The sequence below is a fragment of the Chlorocebus sabaeus genome, chromosome 16 (genome assembly GCF_047675955.1).
Source record: "Chlorocebus sabaeus isolate Y175 chromosome 16, mChlSab1.0.hap1, whole genome shotgun sequence".
NCBI classification, from domain to species: Eukaryota; Metazoa; Chordata; class Mammalia; order Primates; family Cercopithecidae; genus Chlorocebus; species Chlorocebus sabaeus.
In genome coordinates, this window is record NC_132919.1 from 30215743 (window position 1) to 30235652 (window position 19910).

At 44.8% G+C, this 19910-nt stretch overlaps 1 protein-coding gene and 1 pseudogene across 1 annotated transcript in view; both read right to left on the minus strand.

Annotated features, from left to right (window-relative positions):
• Window positions 1-478: 478 nt before the first annotated feature.
• LOC119621966 (U1 spliceosomal RNA) lies at window positions 479-632 on the minus strand (annotated as a pseudogene).
• A 4655-nt stretch (window positions 633-5287) lies between these two features.
• CRLF3 (cytokine receptor like factor 3) overlaps window positions 5288-19910 on the minus strand; it is a 53233-nt gene continuing 38610 nt past the window's right edge. Inside the window, exons 7-8 of the mRNA XM_037992671.2 lie at window positions 8540-8652; window positions 5288-7061 (exon numbers count right to left, since the gene is read on the minus strand). Of these exons, the coding sequence (XP_037848599.1) occupies window positions 6805-7061; window positions 8540-8652 (370 nt within the window). The 3' untranslated portion in view covers window positions 5288-6804. The remainder of the gene's footprint in view (window positions 7062-8539; window positions 8653-19910) is intronic.

Genomic DNA, 19910 nt, shown 5'->3' on the forward strand with positions numbered 1-19910 from the left:
GACTTTTGTTATCTGTATATTTATCTTTACTGTCTTCAATATTCACTACCTTCTCTTGAACCCTTTTTATGTTTCTACATTTATTTATTTTTTGAGATAGGGTCTCACTTTGTCGCCCAGGCTGGAGTGCAGTGGCACAATCATGGCTCACTGCAACCTCTGCCTCATGGGCTCAAGTGATCCTCCAGCCTCAGCTGGGATCACAGGTGTGCACCAGCATATCTGGCTAGTTTTTAAAATGTTGGTAGAGATGAGGTTTCACCATGTTGCCTTGGCTGGTCTGGAACTCCTGGGCTCAAGTGATCCTCCTGTCTTGGCCTCTCAAAGTGCTGGGGTTACAGGTGTGAGCCACTGTGCCTGGCCTCTGGGATTTCTAGTCTCTATCTATTCCTCTCCCCAACTTTGGGTTTGATTTTTCTTTCCTTCATCTCGAATCTATTCCGTTCAATGTTTTTGTTTTTTTTTTTTAATTTTTAGTGGGAGAGCACATAGCCCCTTCACTACCACAAACTGTACATTCAAATTTCCACATTTGGGTAAATCGCAGGGGTCCATACATCTAAAGTCTAATGAATAAGCCTTGCCCTTGGAAAACCACCTTCCTGATCACAGTATCTCCCGTCAGGTATTATCCTCAATTTTTTTTTTTTTTTTTTTTTTTTTGAGACAGAGTCTCGCTGTGTCACCCAGGCTGGAGTGCTGGAGTACAGTGGTGCAATCTCAGCTCACTACAACCTCCGACTCCCGGGTTCAAGCAGTTCTCCTGCCTCAGCCTCCCAAGTAGCTGGGACTACAGGCACTCGCCACCACACCTGACTAATTTTTGTATTTTTAGTAGGCATGGGGTTTCACTATGTTGGTCAGGCTGGTCTTGAACTCCTGACCTCGTGATCCACCCACCTTGGCCTCCCAAAATGCTGGGATTACAGGCTTGAGCCACCATGCCTGGCTGATTATCCTCAATTTTAATTCTCCTCCCTTCAATTTTTCCTCATTATTGGAGCCTATCCTAGAACAGTCTAGCACGTCACTTTTGAGAATCCATAAGAGCTGGACCACTCCAGGTCCTTCAGATTTTCTTACTGTGCAGCAAAGGGTTAAGTAGCAGGTCTGGGTTGGCCACACCCTTCAGATCCTAAAGAAAGGGTAGGCCTTGGCAATATCCTGCCTGATAAGCTTGTCCTTGTTTACCTGGGGGCCTTGAGCCTTATGGTATCAGCCTCAGCTCAGGCAAGGCTGAGGACTAAGGTGAGCCACACAGGGGGACAGCCATGCCCCCATACCCCCAGGCTGCTGATAAAAACCAAGACTTAGGTGAAGTTCCCTGATAGATAATATTCTGTTCAAACTGTCACACACTGTTGAAGAGCAGCTAAGTACTGTCCACATGATTCCACTGGGAGAGAATAAATGGAAGCTTGTGCCTGGTCTCTCCAGGCCCCTGCCCTGCGTGTCTTTTTCCATTGCTTATTTTATTTATTATTATTATTTTTTGACACAGAGCCTCGCTCTGTAATGCAGGCTGGAGTACGTGGTGTGATCTCAGCTCACTGCAACCTCTGCCTCCTGGGTTCAAGTGATTCTCCTACCTCAGCCTCCTGAGTAGCTGGGATTACAGGCACCGGCCACCATGCCCGGCTAATTTTTTGTATTTTTATCCACCTGCCTCAGCCTCCCAAAGGGCTGGGATTACAGGCGTGAGCCACAGCACCCAGATTTTATTTATTTATTTATTTATTTATTTATAAGACGGAATCTCGTTCTGTCGCCCAGGCTGTAGTGCAGTGGCCCGATCTCAGCTCACTGCAAATTCCACCTCCCAGGTTCATGCCATTCTCCTGCCTCAGCCTCCCGAGTAGCTGGGACTACAGGTGCCCGCCACCACACCTGGCTAATTTTTTTGTATTTTTAGTAGAGATGGGGTTTCACCATGTTAGCCAGGATGGTCTCGATCTCCTGACCTCGTGATCTGCCAATCTCGGCCTCCCAAAGTGCTGGGATTACAGGCGTGAGCCACTGCGCCCAGCCGTTTATTTTTAATAGACAGGATTTTGCTCTGTCACCCAGGCTGGAGTATAGTGGCAAATGTAGCTCGCTGTAGCCTCAAACTGCTGAACTCAAGTGATCCTTCCACCTTAGCCTCCTGAGTAGCCGGCTAATGCCTGGCTATGCCTAGCTAATTAAAAAAATTTTTTTGGTAGAAATGGGGGTCTCATCATGTTGCCCAGGTTGGTCTTGACCTCCTGGCCTCAAGCAATCCTCCACACCTTGGCCTCCCAAAGTACCGGGATTACAGGTGTGAGCCAGCAGGCCCGGCCAAACTTGCTAATTTGAATCTGTGTCTTTTTGCTTTACTAAATAGTAACCATGAGCGTAACAGCTTTTCTGAGTTCTGTGAGTCCTGGCAAGTCATCGAATCTGAGAGTGATCTTAAGCACCCCTGAACACTCTTACCATGGCCCACTTGCACTCATCTGGTATTGGAAGGAAACAAATTTCTTGAGTTTCAGCTGCTACTTTTCAATTGTTCCATGGTGCTTTCCAGGAGTTCCAGTTGATGATATGGGGTTTCCCCTGTTCTCACATCTGTCAGGCTTTGCGCCTTCTTTGTCCTGCACAGACACTGAGATCATGCAGGTCTTGCATCTGTTTGTAGTTCGTCTTCACTAGCTTGTATTTTAGAATTTGAGGGGGTAAGTGGTCACCTAGTCTTATTGTAGATATTATCCAGGGGATTTTGCTTTTGTTATCTATCTATTTGCTCTATTTCTTTGTGTTTGTTTATTTATTTATTTATTTATTTATTTATTTATTTATTTATTTATTTATTTTTGAGGCGGAGTCTTGCTCTGTCGCCCAGGCTGGAGTGCAGTGGCACTATCTCGGCTCACTGCAAGCTCCGCCTCCTGGGTTCACGCCATTCTCCTGCCTCAGCCTCCCGAGTAGCTGGGACTACAGGCGCCTGCCACCACGCCCGGCTAATTTTTTTTTTTGTATTTTTAGTAGAGATGGGGTTTCACCGTGTTAGCCAGGATGGTCTCGATCTCCTGACCTCGTGATCCACCCACCTCGGCCTCCCAAAGTGCTGGGATTACAGGCTTGAGCCACCGCGCCCGGCCTGTGTTTATTTATTAAGAGATGGGTTCTACCAATGTTGCCTAGGCTCACTGCAACCTCAAATTCCCAGGCTCAAGTGATTCTCCCACCTCAGTCTCCTGAGTAGCTTTGGAACTACAGGTGGGCACCACCACACCTGGCTAAATTTTTATTTTATTTTTTGAGACATTGTCTCGCTGTTGTCCTGGCTGGAGTGCAGTGGCAAGATCTTGGCTGACTACAGCCTCCACCTCCTGAGTTCAAGCAATTTTCCCACCTCAGCCTCCCATGTAGCTGGGACTACAAGTGTGCGCCATCACATCCAGCTAATTTTTGTAATTTTAGTAGAGACGGGGTTTCACCATGTTGGTCAGGCTGATCTCAAACTCCTGACTTCAGGTGATCTGCCAGTCTAGGCCTCCCAAAGTGCTGGGATTACAGGTGTAAGCCACCACACCCAAATTTCTTTTTTTTTTTAAGTGGATAAAAAATGGCTAGGCATAAGCCACCATGCCCAGCCAAAAAATCAATTCTTTTTTTTTTTTTAGACGGAGTCTCGCTCTGTCCCCCAGGCTGGAGTGCAGTGGCGCAATCTTGGCTCACTGCAAGCTCTGCTTCCCGGGTTCATGCCATTCTGCTGCCTCAGCCTCCCGAGTAGCTGGGACTACAGGCACCTGCCACCACGCCCGGCTAATTTTTGTATTTTTTTTTTTAGTAGAGACGGGGTTTCACCGTGTTAGCCAGGATGGTCTCGATCTCCTGACCTCGTGATCTACTCGCCTCGGCCTCCCAAAGTGCTGGGATTACAGGCGTGAGCCACCACGCCCGGCCAAATCAATTCTTATGATCATATCATCACACAAACTCTTCTCTCCAAGCACACAGTTTTGGAATACTAGGTTCCCTTACTTATTTGAACAGAATGAGTTCTTCTTCTTTTTTTTTTTTTTTTTTGAGACAAAGTTTCACTCTTGTTGCCCAGGCTGGGCTGCAATGGCATGATCTCAGCTCACCGTAACCCCCACCTCCTGGGTTCAAGTTATTCTCCTGCCTCAGCCTCCCCAGTAGCTGGGATTACAGGCATCCACCACCATGCCCAGCTAATTTTTGTATTTTTAGTAGAGATGGGGTTTCACCAGGTTGGCCAGGCTGGTCTCAAACTCCTGACCTCAGGTGATCCACCCACCTCGGCCTCCCAAAGTGCTGGGATTATAGGCGTGAGCCAACACACCCAGCCAATGAGTTCACTCAAAAAAAAAAAAAAAAAAAAATCCTCACAGTTCAAGAAAATCAGTATTTAAATTAGTTTCAAGGCCAGACACAGTGGCTCACGGCTGTAATCCCAGCACTTTGGAAGGCCAAGGCGGTAGGATCACTTGAGGCCAGGTGTTCAAGATCAGCCTGGCCAACATGGCAAAACCCCATCTCCACTAAAAGTATAAAAATTAGCCAGGTGTGGTGGTGCACACGTGTAATGCCAGCTACTTGGGAGGCCGAGGCAGGGAAATCCGTTGAACCCAGGAGGCGGAGGTTGCAGTGAGCCAAGATTGCACCACTGTACCCCAGCCTGGGCAACAAAGTGAGATTCTGTCTCAAAAAAGAAAAATTAGTTTCAGAGTTCCAAATATTACCACTCCTGTCTCAAATTAGGTTTAAGGCACTCCTGTGAACAGGCAGATTGTATAGGCATAAATTAAGATGTCACTTCCCTAGAGAGGCTAAGAAACAAATACATTCAAGAAATATTTGACGAATTAAAGGAATGAGATGAAGATATCTGGAGAAAATGACTCATCTATCCTCATTCGATCCAACATTCTTTCTGCACACATCGTGTCAGGCAAGATGCTCAGTATCAGACACAGAATATAGGAAAGTACAAGTAACCAGCTAGGTGTGGCCACTCATGCCTATAATCGCAGCACTTTGGGAGGCCAAGGCTGGGGAGGACTGCTTGAGGCCAAGAGTTTGAGACCAGCCTGGACAACAAAGCAAGACCCTCATTCTCTACAAAAAATAATTTTAAAAAGTTTTTTAAAAGAAAGTACAAGAAGAAAGTACATGTAACCTTTCACAAGTTACAATGTTTTATTAAAATGACTGTAGTCACAAGAAGCCTGTTTTCCCTTATAATGAAAAGTAGGTTAAAACTGGATTCACCAAATCTCACAGAAGAAAAAAGTACACACACTGAACTTTTTTAGTTTTTTATTTTGATTCTGATGGCTGGACAAGGTATGTACATTCTAGAACATCTTCTTAATCCCTAAACAAGTGAAATTCTACTTACTTATACATAAAAAGACAAGGAGAAAAGGTCATGATTGCCTAACAGGGAACATGAATCCCCAAATAAATTATCTTACAAAAATATCATACTTGCTTTTCTACTTTTTCACTACTGGTAAAAATGAAAAAAATAATTCACATTAAAATAAAATCCGTAGCGGCTGGCATAGCAAGACAATTATTTTTACATATTAAAGTCCTTCAAATAAATATTTTACACACAAATTTAAGTTTTCAAAAAAAATAGGTTAAGTATTTATCCTGTATTTTTTTGGTCTGCTAAGAGACCACTTATCAAACTGACATTAAACTGGACTGCAGCTCATACTCTGCAAAGAGTAAAATGCACGTCACAGGCAGGTTGGATACACACATGTGCATGTTACATACATATGAAATGGCTAACACTGCTGTGCATACTACTTCCATAAGTAGTTTTACCCTGTAAAAATACTGTAGCCTATACTGAATCAAATTGCAATGAAAGAACAAAAGGTACTACTTGCCTATTATAGACACTTGGTCAAGCATTTAAAAAATACAAAAATTGGCCTGGTGCAGTGGCTTACGCATATAATCCTAGCACTTTGGGAGGCTGAGGCGGGTGGATCACCTGAGGTCAAGAGTTTGAAACCAACGTGGCCAACATGGTGAAACCCCGTTTCTACTAAAAATACAAAAATTAGCCGGGCGTGATGGCAGACGCCTGTAATTCCAGCTGCTCAGGAGGCTGAGGCAGGAGGATCACTTGACCCCGGGAGACAGAGGTTGCAATGAGCTGAGATCACTCTACTGCACTCCAGCCTGGGCGACAAGAGCGAGACTCCGTCTCAAAAAAAAAGAAAACACTATAATGTTTTGGGGACTTAAAGATTATTGAAGATGGGATAAAATTCTACACTGCTTACAAATACCCGAACATGGAAAGCACAGTCAACACATTCATGTGGACAGCACATGAGTGGATGTATTAATACATTACACAGCTTCTTCTATCTGATCTATTCCTCTTGTTTTATTCTAAAGAGTTACATGGACTTGGATCCTTTATGATGATTTAAAAAATAATATTACATTAAGTTTTCCTGGTCTAATAAACACTTTAAGAAGTAGAGTGGAAGGGTATAGAACTTTCTATATTTTCTCATACTTGTAAAACCAATTTGATTTTTACTGTGATGTGATATTTAACAGTATGGTAAAAATAAAAATGACTGAATTATATGATTTTGTCCACAACATTCAAGTCTCTTTTTGCTAAAATATTACAAAATGAATCCAGTAAACACTTTCCATTTCCAATGGCCTAAGTTAGAGATGAATTCAACCTTTTTTTTTTTTTTTTAAAGGAATTACAACTATGCTGGGCTGAGGACAGCTATGTTAAACCCTGAAAACAAAAGCCAAGCACCCAAACATCTAAAACACTAACACTTTCCATCCAGGATAGAAAAATGAGCATCCAAAGTAAAGAGAACCACATGACTGATCAAGTAACCAATCAAAAACCACTTCTCTGTTATTTGAACTTATAGTTACTCGAAGCTTGAAGTGCCCACCTTCATTATTATTGCAGGTTCCTAGAGTCACGGCTTCAATGTCAAATGTGACAGTGGACCCAGAAGTAACTGCGGGTAACTGATTCGTCATTTCTTTTCCATTGACAAAAACTGCACCTAAAATGTTAAGGTAAAGAGTCATTTACATGTAAGCAGTAACTAAGAGATCTGAAATAGTTTCTGGATTACTGGTAACATAGCTCATTTCCTAATTCAGACTAAAAAAATCTGGAATGCCAACTAGACACAGATTTTAGAGTTCTGTCCAGGGCTCTACTCTTCCAGCAGACTATGAGCTGCCCATATCAATGTCATGAAAAGAAACTTGACAGTTACAAAATTACCTCCTGTGAAATAGCAAGACTGTTTCTTATGGAATAAACAAGAAAGAATCTTGTTCTACCAAATTCTTGACTCACCAACACTTTTTTTTTTTTTTTGGGAGGTAGAGTTTCACTCTTGTTGCCCAGGCTGGAGTGCAGTGGCATGATCTGGACTCACTGCAACCTCCACCTCCTGGATTTAAGCAATTCTCCTGCCTGAGCCTCTGGGATTACAGGTATTGGCCACCAGGCCCAGCTAATTTTTGTATTTTTAGTAGAGATGGGGTTTCACCATGTTGGCCAGAATGGTCTTGACCTCTTCACCTCGTGATCCACCCACCTCGGCCTCCCAAAGTGCTAGGATTACAGACGTGAGCCACCGTGCCAACAACACAAAATATTAGCATGTCTTGCCAGTGAATTTTTTTTTTCTTTCTTTTTTTGAGACGGAGTCTCACACTGTCGCCTAGCTTGGTGTGCAGTAGCACGATCTCGGTTCGCTGAAATCTCTGCCTCCTGGGTTCAAGCGATTCTCCTGCCTCAGCCTCCCAAGTAGCTAAGATTACAGGCTCACACCACCACACCCTGCTAATTTTTTGCATTTTTAGTAGAGACAGGGTTTCACTATGTTGGTCGGGCTGGTCTCGAACTCCTGACCTCGTGATTCGTCAGCCTCAGCCTCCCAAAGTGCTGGGATTAGAGGCGTCAGCCATCATGCCCGGCCTCTGTCTGGTGATTTTTAAAGAGCACTAGGGATGTAGACTGAATGATTTATTGTTTGTAGAGAGTTTAGAACAATGCCTGGTACATAGTAGTCACATAAATTATGTCATTAAGACCAAAACTTTCAGCCAGCCACGGTGACTCACACCTGTAATCCCAACACTTTGGGAGGCCAAGGTGGGAGGATTGTTGGAAATCAGGAGTCAAGACCCACCAGGGCAACAACTTATCTTTACAAAAGTAAAAATAAAAAAAATTAGCCAGGCACGGTGGCATGCACCTGGAGTGCCGGCTACTCAGGAGGCTGAGGAGGGAGGATGGCTTGGGCCCAAGAATTTGAGACTGCAGCAAGCTATGATCATGCCACTGTACTCCAGCCTGGGTGATGGAGTGAGACTTCAAAATAAAAAAAAAGAAAAATAAAAAAAAAAAAGAAAAATACCTAAATTTTCTCATCTCCTACTATAAATGTATGAAACTGGAACAGATTCATATATTACTACAATAATTCATATATTTCCAAGAGAATGACAGTTATTTATCTCTTACCATTTGTACTAATGCACACAGCTTGATCCCGCTGCAGAGAGTCATATCCATCCTGTTTTTCTGCACACACTCCTATGCTGTCTCTTCTGTCTGGTTGTCCCACAGTTTCAACTCTGTAAATGAAGTAGAAAGGTCATTTCATACTTTTAAAATATAACATGAATGATACCTAACAGCCACTAGCTTAAAAAGAGCAATCTCACTACAACTGTTTTTTTCTAAATAGTAACAGCAACCATGATTGAGTTCTTGCTGTACTCTAGGCACTTTTTTTTTTTTTTTTTTTTTTTTTTGAGACGGAGTCTTGCTCTGTTGCCCAGGCTGGAGTGCAGTGGCACACGGTCTCTGCTCACTGTGAGCTCCGCCTCCCGGGTTCACGCTATTCTCCTGCCTCAGCCTCCCAAGTAGCTGGGACTACAGGCGCCCACCACCACGCCCGGCTAATTTTTTGTATCTTTTTTAGTATAGACAGGGTTTCACCATGTGAGCCAGGATGGTCTCGATCTCCTGACCTCTTGATCCGCCCGCCTTGGCCTCCCAAAGTGCTGGGATTACAGGCTTGAGCCACCGCGCCCGGCCCATCTAGGCACTTTTTAAATTATTTTATATCTATCTATCATTCTCACAGCAACCTATGAGGTAGACGCTATTATTATTATTATTTTTTTTTTTTTTTTGAGACGGAGTCTTGCTCTGTCACCCAGGCTGAAGTGCAGTGGCACGATCTTGGCTCACTGCTACCTCCGTCTCCAGGGTTCAACCAATTCTCTGCCTCAGCCTCCCAAGTAGCTAGGATTACAGGCACCCACCACCACACCCAGCTAAGTTTAGTATTTTTAATAGAGATGGGATTTCACCATCTTGGCCAAGCTGGTCTTGAACTCCTGACCTTGTGATCCCCCCACCTCGGCCTCCCAAAGTGCTGGGATTACAGGTGTGAGCCACTGCGCCCAGCTAGTAGGTGCTATTTTTAACATACCCATTTTATAGGTGAGGAAAATGAGGCACGAAAAGAAAAAAAGATTAAAAATGGCTAAATAACTTGACCCTGATTACCTGGATGATGGCTGGTGGAACTAGGACTCAAACCCAGGCATTCTGACTCTAGAATCAATCAATCAATCTATCTATCTACCTACCTACCTATCTATATCTTCGAAACGGAGTTTTATTCTTGTTACCCAGGCTGGAGTGCAATGGCGCGATCTTAGCTCACTGCAACCTCTGCCTCCCTGGGTTCAACCCATTCTCCTGCATCAGCCTCCTGAGTAGCTGGGATTACACGGATGCACCACCAAGCCCGGCTAATTTTGTATTTTTAGTAGAGACGAGGTTTCACCATGTTGGTCAGGCTGGTCTCAAACTCCTGACCTCAGGTGATCCACCTGCCTCGGCCTCCCAAAGTCCTGGGATTAGAGCCACTGCGCCTGGCCTAATTTTGTATTTTTAGTAGAGACGGGGTTTCACCATGTTGCTCAGGCTGGTCTTGGAACTCCTGACCTCAGGTGATTCACTCTCCTTGGCCTCCCAAAGTGCGGGGATTACAGGAGTGAGCCACCTTGCCCGGCCTAGAATCTATATTCTTAACCATTTGTAGCCATGATGGCACATTTCTATTTTATATTCTAGCTCCAGACACATAATTTGTCATAGTTGACATTATAATTTATGTAACTATTGCTGCCAGCACCTAAATCTTGCATATGAGAATCTGCAATGATTTGATTACTGTTTGTTAAGTATATAAAGCATTTAAAAAGAACTATTATAATCCTAAAAAAAACCCATTAGGGTTATGAAGACACTATTCAAGCTTGAAGAACTTTCTATGTGGCAAGTTTAAGCTTTTCCTTTTGTGTTTTCATTTCAGATGCTGATAATTCGTGTGCTCTTGAAATAGGAAATATACAGATCCCTATTGCCGACATACCATTCTCTCCATCCAGAAAGCCAACTTTGCAAGGAGAAAAAAAAAAAAAATAGTGTGAAACAGAATGCGGCTTTTCCAAAGACAGATGTGATTATTTATAGTCAATGTGGCCTCAAAATGTCATTGATTGTGAAATGGCAAACATGCAGGATCATAATAAATATTTGGGTAGGTTTCTGAAGTTATTTCACATCTGAGCAGTCTAAAGGAGTATGGGAGGAGGGGCCAGGCGCGGTGGCTCACGCCTGTAATCCCAGCACTTTGGGAGGCTGAGGCGGGCAGATCACAAGGTCAGGAGATTGAGACCATCCTGGCCAACATGGTGAAACCCCGTCTCTACTAAAAATACAAAAAATTAGCCGGGCGTGGTGGCGGGCACCTGTAGTCCCAGCTACTTGGGAGGCTGAGGCAGGAGAATAGCATGAATCCGAGAGGCGGAGGTTGCAGTGAGCTGAGATCGCGCCACTGTACACCAACCTGGGTGACAGAGTGAGACTCCGTCTCAAAAAAAAAAAAAGTTTTATGGGGAGGAGGAAGACGTCAAGAGGAAGTCTCAGCCCTTGTTCTCCCACAGAAACACCGATTTAACATATACAAACCCAAATACTTTCATGAGAATTCCAAAATCTAGTTAAAAAGTGCAGTACCCGGCTGGGCATGGTGGCTCACGCCTGTAATCCCAGCACTTTGGGAGGCTGAGGTGGGCGGATCATTTGAAGTCAGGAGTTCAAAATCAGCCTGGCCAATATGGTGAAACCCCGTCTCTACTGAAAATACAAAAATCAGCCGAGGGTGGTGGTGGGCGCCTGTATTCCTAGCTACTCAGGAGGCTGAGGCAGGAGATTCGCTTGAACCCAGGAGGCGGAGGTTGCAGTGAGCCAGGATCATGCCACTATACTCCAACCTGGGCAACAGAGCGAGACTCTGTCTCAAGAAAAAAAAGAAAAAAAGAAAAAAAAAAAGTTGCTGTACCCCAGACAAGCACAAAGCCAAACAGAACAAACTGACACAGGTAAGAATAATTTTGATTTTCCCCATTAACCCCTCCCCCAAGCCAGCACAACTCAGGGCCAGGCCAGAACACCTGAGCTTATGACTTCTCCCTCAGGAGGGAGGGAGAATAGCAGAGCATGGCGACTGGCGTTCCGGCTCTCCAGAGGGCTGGATGAGACTTGTTTGTCTTGCCTCTCTTGGAGAACTGATGGAGCTGGCAAATTTTGGATCCCTGAAGGTTGCTGAGAACAAGGAAAAGAGGTGGGCTACAGCTTGCTGCAGCCAGCATGACTCGATGAGGTCAACAAGATCTGGAGAAGGGGCACAACTTGAAGTTTCAGTATCAGGAGAGCGAGATAGCGTAATGTGCATCAGGCTCTCTAGCTTTTCAGAAGAGTGCCTGAGGGACTGGTAGCTTTCTCACAAGACTTGAACTGAGAGGGAGCCAGCTACTTTGGACACCTGGTGGCCACTGAAGATGAGAGTGGGGTAGCTTGCTGCTATAGAACCAAAGAACTTGTAGTGCCACAGACACCAGAAGGAGCAAGAAATTACAAACTTCCGAAAAAGAAACCACCTAGCCTCTTGAATATAGAAAATGCAGGCAGAGGCCCAGAGAAATCATACCTGCTAAAAAAGTTTCAGAGGCCCCCAGAACATCCAGTTGGGCTGACTGGTGAAGGTGACTGATCATACAGAGACTTTCCCAGCACAATGCTAGTCCATAAACACTGGGAGAGATAGCTATTCTTTTTAAATTTTTTGAATTTTTATAGAGATGGGGTCTCACTACGCTGCCCAGGTTGGTTTCAAACTCCTGGGCTCAAGCAATCCACCCACCTCAGCCTCCTAAAGTGCTGAGACTGTGGCTCCGGAAGTGCTAGGATTACAGGTGTGAGTCACCGTGCCCAACCTGATAGCTATTCTTTCAAATGTGCAGGCCAGGTGGGGTGGTTCATGCCTGTAATCTCAGCCTGTTTTATGAAAATTATTAATAAAGAAGTACAGAAGGGTCTATATTTTTAATATCCTGGACAATTATTTTGAGAAGAAATCTGGACAAAAATGACCTCAAAGAAGTCTAGAATTTTGCTAGGCACAGTGGTGCATGCCTGTAGTTCCAGCTACTCAGAAGGCTGAAGTAGATCACTCGAGACTCAGGGTTTAAAGTCAGCCTGGACAACACAGCGAGACCCCGTCTCTTTAAAAAACAAGGATTTGATGCAATGTTGCAGAATATAGCTATTATCAGTAAGTGGAGAATTTTATAAACCTCTTACAAGCACCATTCAATTTCCTCTTTCTATGAGTTTGACTACTTTAGATACTTCATGTAAGTGGAATCATGCCGTATTTGTCCTTCTGTGACTGGCTTATTTCACTTAGCATTATGTCCTCAAAGTTTATCCATGTTGTAACATATGACAATCAATAAATGAATGGGAAACGATCCAAAAGAAAAACAGGCCAAGTATATAGTCAGGCAATTCATAGACATGCAAACCAGTATGGCCAAGAAATTCATGAAAAGATTTATGACCTCACTGAAAACTGGGGAAAATAACAAATACAATGAGATACTATTTCCCACCTACCCAGACAAAATTTCAAGAAGGACCACCCTTACATACTTCAGTAAATGGCAATTCTATCCATCCAGTTACTTAGTCCAAAAACCCTGAGGTCATACTTGACTCTTTTCTTTCTCACATCCTACAATCTTGTCAGTAAATCCTGTCAGCTCTTCCTTCCAAACATATCCAGATTCTGATCGGAAGCAGTGGCTCATACCTGTAATTCCAGCACTCTGGAAGGCTGAGGTGGGCAGCTCAGGAGTTCAAGATCAGCCTGAGCAACATGGTGAAACCCTGTCTCTACTAAAAATACAAAACTTAGCCAAGCATGGTGGCATATCCCTGTAATCCCAGTTTCTAGGGAGGGTGAGGCAGGAGAATCACTTGAACCCAGGACCCAGAGGTTGCAGTGAGCTGAGATCGTGCCACTGCACTCCAGCCTGGGTGACAGAGTGAGACTCTCTCAAACAAACAAAAAACATACCCAAATTCCGACCACTTACCATTACTTCCACTGCTCCATTCTGGTCCGAGCCACCATTGGGTCTCACCAAGATTATTACATAGCTTCCTAACTAGTCTCCCCACCTGTATTTGTACCTCTTTACAGGCTATTTTTCACACAGCAACTAAAATGACTTGCAAAATGTCAGATCATGTCATTCATTTGCTCAGTATCCTCCAATGGCCTCTCATCTCACTCAGAGTCAAAACAGAGTCCAAACAGTCCAGATGGTTAAGATTTGAATCTCAGCATCACTATTCATGATCTGTGTAACCTCAGACAAGTTGTTTATTTTTATTTATTTATGTTTTATTTGAGACAGAGTCTCACTCTGTCACTCAGGCTGGAGTGCAGTGGCGTGATCTCAGCTAACTGCGACCTCTGCCTCCTGGGTTCAAGCGATTCTCTTGCCTCAGTCTCCCGAGTAGCTGGGATTACACAGGCGCACGCTACCACACCTGGCTAGTTTTTGTATTTTTAGTAGAGATGAGGTTTCACCATACTGGCCAGGCTGGTCTCAAACTCCAGACCTCATGATCCACCCGCCTTGGCCTCCCAGTGCTGGGATTACAGGTGTGTGCCACCGCGCCCGGCCTAGTTGCTCAATTTTTTAAATTTTTCTTTTTCTTTTTTTCCCAATACAGATAAGGTCTCACTGTGTAGCCCAGGCTGGTCTCGAACACCCCAGCTCAAGCGATCCTCCTACTTTGGCCTCCCAAAGTACTGGGATTACAGGCAGCCTCCACACCTAGTTATTAATTTTTAATTTTTTGTAGAGACAGTGTCTCACTAGTGGGATCCCATTTCCCCTACCATGCTGGGAAGCCCTCCGGGGCAAGACATGTCTTAACTACCTTCAAGTCCCTGGTCTCCAGCCAAGAGTGGGCCCAGAGGAAGTCCGACCCAGAGGGGATGGGCCCGCCCATTATGTGAGGAGCCGGGAGCAAGGTAGTGGCGCAGACACAGAGACCAGGCTGGTCTCAAACTCCTGGCGTCAAGCAATCCTTCCATCTTGGCCTCCCAAACCACTAGGATTACAGGCCTGAGCCACGCAGCATGGTCTGGTTGCTTAATCGTTTTATGTCTGTCTCCGCATCTAAAAAACATGTCTGACTCATGAGACTGTAATAAGGATTTACAAGCATTAACTTAGTTAAGTACTTGGAACTGACACGTAGTAGGGCTCAAAAAATCCATCTGGCTGATATTATTTTGCATAGTTTAACTTTATGAATGCATGAGAAGTCACATACATAGGATGACCCTTGAAACTATGAAAACTGATTTAGTTTTACTTGGTGAGGCTATTGAGCCTTTTGTCAAGGAAAAATAATGATCTCTGTCATGGCACCTTAGCTGGGCAAAATGAAAAAAAAAATAATTTCTGTATGTGATATCAAATGTCCCCCTTATAAGTGGGCACAGGTGACCTCCAAAAGAGGTATTTCCTTCAGGAATTAAACAAGAAATATACACAGCCTGTCCAAAACAACATCCTACTTTTCTTTCTTACTTTTTTTTTTTTTTTAGAGACGGAGTCTTGCTGCGTCGCTCAGGTTGGAGTGCAGTGGTGTGATCTCAGCTCACTGCAACCTCCGCCTCCCGGGTCCAAGCGATTCTCCTGCCTCAGCCTCCTGAGTAGCTGGTACTACAGGTGCGTGCCACCATGCCCAGTTAATTTTTTCTATTTTTTAGTAGAGACGGGGTTTCACCGTGTTAGCCAGGGTGGTCTTGATCTCCTGACCTCGTGATCCGCCCGCCTCAGCCTACCAAAGTGCTGGGATTACAGGCGTGAGCCACTGCACCAGGCAACATCCTACTTTTCCAGGTTTCTCTTCAACTATACTCCCTGTCTCTATTAACCCCATCCAGACTCAGTTCTTGGTGTTCTCTGCATTTTTTTTTTTTTTGAGACGGAGTCTCACTCTGTTGCCAGGCTGGAGTACAGAGGTGCGATCTCGGCTCACTGCAATCTCTGCCTTGTGAGTTCATGCCTTTCTCCTGCCTCAGCCTCCCAGATAGCTGGGATTACAGGTGTGCACCACCATACCCAGCTAATTTTTGTATTTTTAGGAGAGACGGGGTTCTACCATGCTGGCTAGGATGGTCTCGATCTCCTGACCTCATGATCTGCCTGCCTTGGCCTCCCAAAGTGCTAGGATTACAGGCACGAGCCACTGTGCCCAGCCATGCATTTTCTCTACCTCCATAACTTTGGTTCCTGCTTTTCTGGCCCCAGCAACTGTACTTTCCAGCTCTACTTGAGATAAAGACTTCACCAATTGTTGATCTAGAAGTAACCTTTCCTTCTTCTATATTCCACCGCAGTCTGAATCTTTCTTACATTCATTTACAAACTGCTTATTTGCTATTGAGCCAAAGGTTCTGCTGTTTCTTTTTCTCTTAAACTTTGCATTCCCTACAATAGCAGGTACTATAAATACCGCCTGAGTGGAATAAGGGTTGTACAAAACAATCAGCTTCATGCAAAAAGAAAAGATTGAAGTTAATCAGGAGAACTGTCCTTACATTTTAGAAAAGTAGTTTTGGGCCAGGTACAGTGGCTCATGCCTGCAGCACTTTGGGAGGCGGAGGTGGGTGGATCATGAGGTCAGGAGATCGAGACCAGCCTGGCCAACATGGTGAAACCCCATCTCTACTAAAAATACAAAAATTAGCCAGGCGTGGTAGCAGGCGCCTGTAATCCCAAGGAGGCTGAGGCAGGAGAATCGCTTGAACCTGGGAGGCAGAGGTTGCAGTGAGTCCAGATCGCGCCACTGCACTCCAGCCTGGGCAAGCAAGACTTCATCTCCAAAAAAAAAAGTAGTTTTGACTGGGTGCGGTGGCTCATAACTGTAATCCTAGCACTTTGGGAGGCCAACACAGACAGATCACCTGAGGTCAGAGGTTTGAAACCAGCCTGGCCAACATGGTGAAACCCCATCTCTACTAAAAATACAAAAATTAGCCGAGCATGGTGGCAGGCCCCTGTAATCCCAGCTACTCAGGAGGCTGAGGCAGGAGAACCACGTAAACCTGAGAGGTGGAGGCTGCAATGAGCCGAGATCGTGCCATTGCATTCCAGCCTGGGCAGCAGAATGAGACTCCGTTTCAAAAAAAAAAAAAAAAAAAAAGGATATGATATAAGTAATACTAAATCAGTTTCCAGTCCCAGGTTTAAAAAAAACTGGCATCTTATACTTCCTATCTCTTAACATGCTCATTCTTGGAGTCCAGTTACCATGATGTAAGAAAACCCAAACAGCCACGGAGACGCCCACATGGAGAGGAACAAAGAATCAGAACCAATCTGCCAGCCATGTGAGTGAGCCATCTTTGAAGCAGACTAGAGGACTAGTCATCCCTAGTTGAACTACTCTACCTAATACCACATGAAATATAAATGAGCTGTCTTCACCAAGTTCTGCCCAAACTGCAGTTTCCTGAGCAAAACAAATGCCTATGGTTCTAAGCCACTAAGTTATGAAGTACTTACACAACAATAGGTAACTGGAACATCAACTTTTTTTTTTTTTTGAGACGGAGTCTCGCTCTGTCGCCCAGGCTGGAGTGCAGTGGCCGGATCTCAGCTCACTGCAAGCTCCGCCTCCTGGGTTTACACCATTCTCCTGCCTCAGCCTCCCGAGTAGCTGGGACTACAGGCGCCCGCCACCTCGCCTGGCTTGTTTTTTGTATTTTTTAGTAGAGACGGGGTTTCACCGTGTTAGCCAGGATGGTCTCAATCTCCTGACCTCGTGATCCGCCCATCTCGGCCTCCCAAAGTGCTGGGATTACAGGCTTGAGCCACCGTGCCCAGCCAACATCAACTTTTTAATGTCCTTTGAAGGAAAAAGTTAATGAAGAATAGCCTTATTATTCCTTTGATTGCCCACCTAACGTTAGTAGTGAGAGGTAGGTAACACAGTGGTTAAGAGCACAGACTGGAGTTAGACTGCCAGGATTTGAATCCTGACAAGCCACTTAGTCTCTCTGCTTTCGTTTTTTCTCTGTAAAAGAAAGACAGTAATAGCCTACCTCCTAGACTATTAGGATTAAAGAAGGCCGTTAGCACCTAAAGCACCTTCCCTCTTTTTTTAGAGACAGGGTGTCACTGTCACCCAGGCTGGAGTGCAGTGGCACAATCTTGGGCTCACTGCAGCCTCTGCCTCCTGGGCTCAAGAGATCCTTCCACCTCAGGCTTCCAAGTAGCCAGGACTACAGGCGCATGCCACTTGTAACGGCAGGCTTTCTCTCTCTCTCTTTTTTTTTTGAGATGAAGTCTTGCTCTGTCGCCCAGGCTGAGGTGCAGTGGCGCGATTTCTGCTCACTGCAACCTCTACCTCTCAGGTTCAGTCCATTCTGCCTCAGTCTCCCGAATAGCTGGGATTACAGGTGCACAGCACCAAACCCAGCTAATTTTTGTAGCTTTCTCTCTTTTTTAGAGAAAAGCAGTGGTAAAGAGAAAGTAAAAATATGGTTAAAAAATAAGATCGGCTGGGCGCAGTGCCTCATACCTGTAATTCCAGTACTTTGGGAGGCCGAGGTGGGCAGATTACTTGAGGTCAGGAGTTCGACACCAATCTGGCCAATATGATGAAACCCCATCTCTACTAACAACAACAAAAAAATTAGCTGGGCATGGTGGCACACGCCTGTAATCCCAGCTACTTGGGAGGCTGAGGTAGGAGAATCACTTGAACCTGAGAGGTGGAAGTTGCAGTGAGTCAAGATTGTGCCACTGCACTCCAGCCTGGGCATCAGAGTCAGAGTCTGTCTTCCAAAAAAAAAAAAATCAGGGCCAGGTGCAGTGGCTCACGCCTGTAATCCCAGCACTGTGGGAAGCTGTGGTGAGCAGATCACTTGAGCTCAGGGGTTTGAGACCACCCTAAGCAACATGGTGAAACCCCGTATCTACAAAAAATACAAAAATTAGCTGGGTGTGGTAGTGTCTCCTGTAATCCCAGCTGCTCAGGAGGCTGAGGTGAGAGGGTCGCTTGAACCTGTGAGGTGGAGGTTGCAGTGAGCTGAGATTGCACCACTGCACTTCAACCTGGGCAACACAGCGAGGCCTTGTCTTAAAAAGAAGGGGAGAACTGGGGAGGGGAGTGAGAAAGAAAATAGGTCCAGTGCAGTGGCTCACGCCTGTAATCCCAGCACTTTGGGAGGCCAAGAAGGGTGGATCACGAGGTCAGGAGATTGAGACCATCCTGGGTAACATGGTGAAACTCTGTCTCTATAAAAATACAAAAAATTACGCAGGCGTGGTGACGGGCGCCTGTAGTCCCAGCTACTCAGGAGGCTGAGGTGAGAGGGTCGCTTGGACCTGAGAGGTGGAGGTTGCAGTGAGCCGAGATCGTGCCATTGCATTCCAGCCTGGGCAACAGAACGAGATTCTGTCTCCAAAAAAACAGAAAGAAAGAAAGAAAAATAAACCTTAAAAAAAAAAATCAGAAAATCTTAGAAGGAAAGAGCAGGAATGTTTACATAGGAAGTCAGGGAGATCTGGAAGGAGGGGGTTGCTAGCAGACCTGGGCATCTAATGAGAGTGGGTCTAGAGACTGTCACAGTCCAGCCAGTATCACAGGTTTCTCTGGCTTCAGCAGCTCTAAGCCTTCCAGAAACTTCAGCAGGGACTGACTGGGATAAATAACAAAATAGTGCCTTCAAGAGTATAAGCTCCCTTCTAATTACTAGGCCCTAAGCACCCTCAAAAAACTAAATACTATGTCTCTTGATTCAAGTACACCCACTTGCTCCTCCCTTATGCACGGACTCCCTTCACATTCACATCTCTGGCTTCATTGTTGATGCCTGAAATTCCTTTAAACAAGGGGAGAAAACATTTCATTCCCCAGTCAAAAGAAAAAAATGACAAAAATGCAAAAGGCTGGCTACGATCATACTGAGTTTAACTGAATTTCAGTTAATCACCCTGCCAAGTGGGGCCCGGGGATGCATCTCTAGGAGAGGCCAGACAGACTAAGAGTTTATTGAGACCTACTGTGTCTTTCACAGTATGGTCAGCAGAGGTGAATTTAAATCAATTTGTATAAGTTCCAATGTCTTAATAAATATTTACTGAATGACCTAAGAAATAAACCTAACTATGCAATCCATCAGACATTACCATGTGTCCAAGGAGGAAGAATTTAAAAAGCAGGAGAGCATCAGATCAAGGGGTAAAAGGTCATCAGAGGTAAAAGTTAAAGAGCTAAGGACACAGTAATGGAGAAACTGTAGACTTCAATACCAACTAGAATCATATTAACTCTCCCATGAAAAAGATGAAAAAGAAGCAATACAGACCAGTCTGGAGTTGAACTGCCTGGATTTAAACCCTAGTTTTGGCATTTACTAGCTGTGTGACAC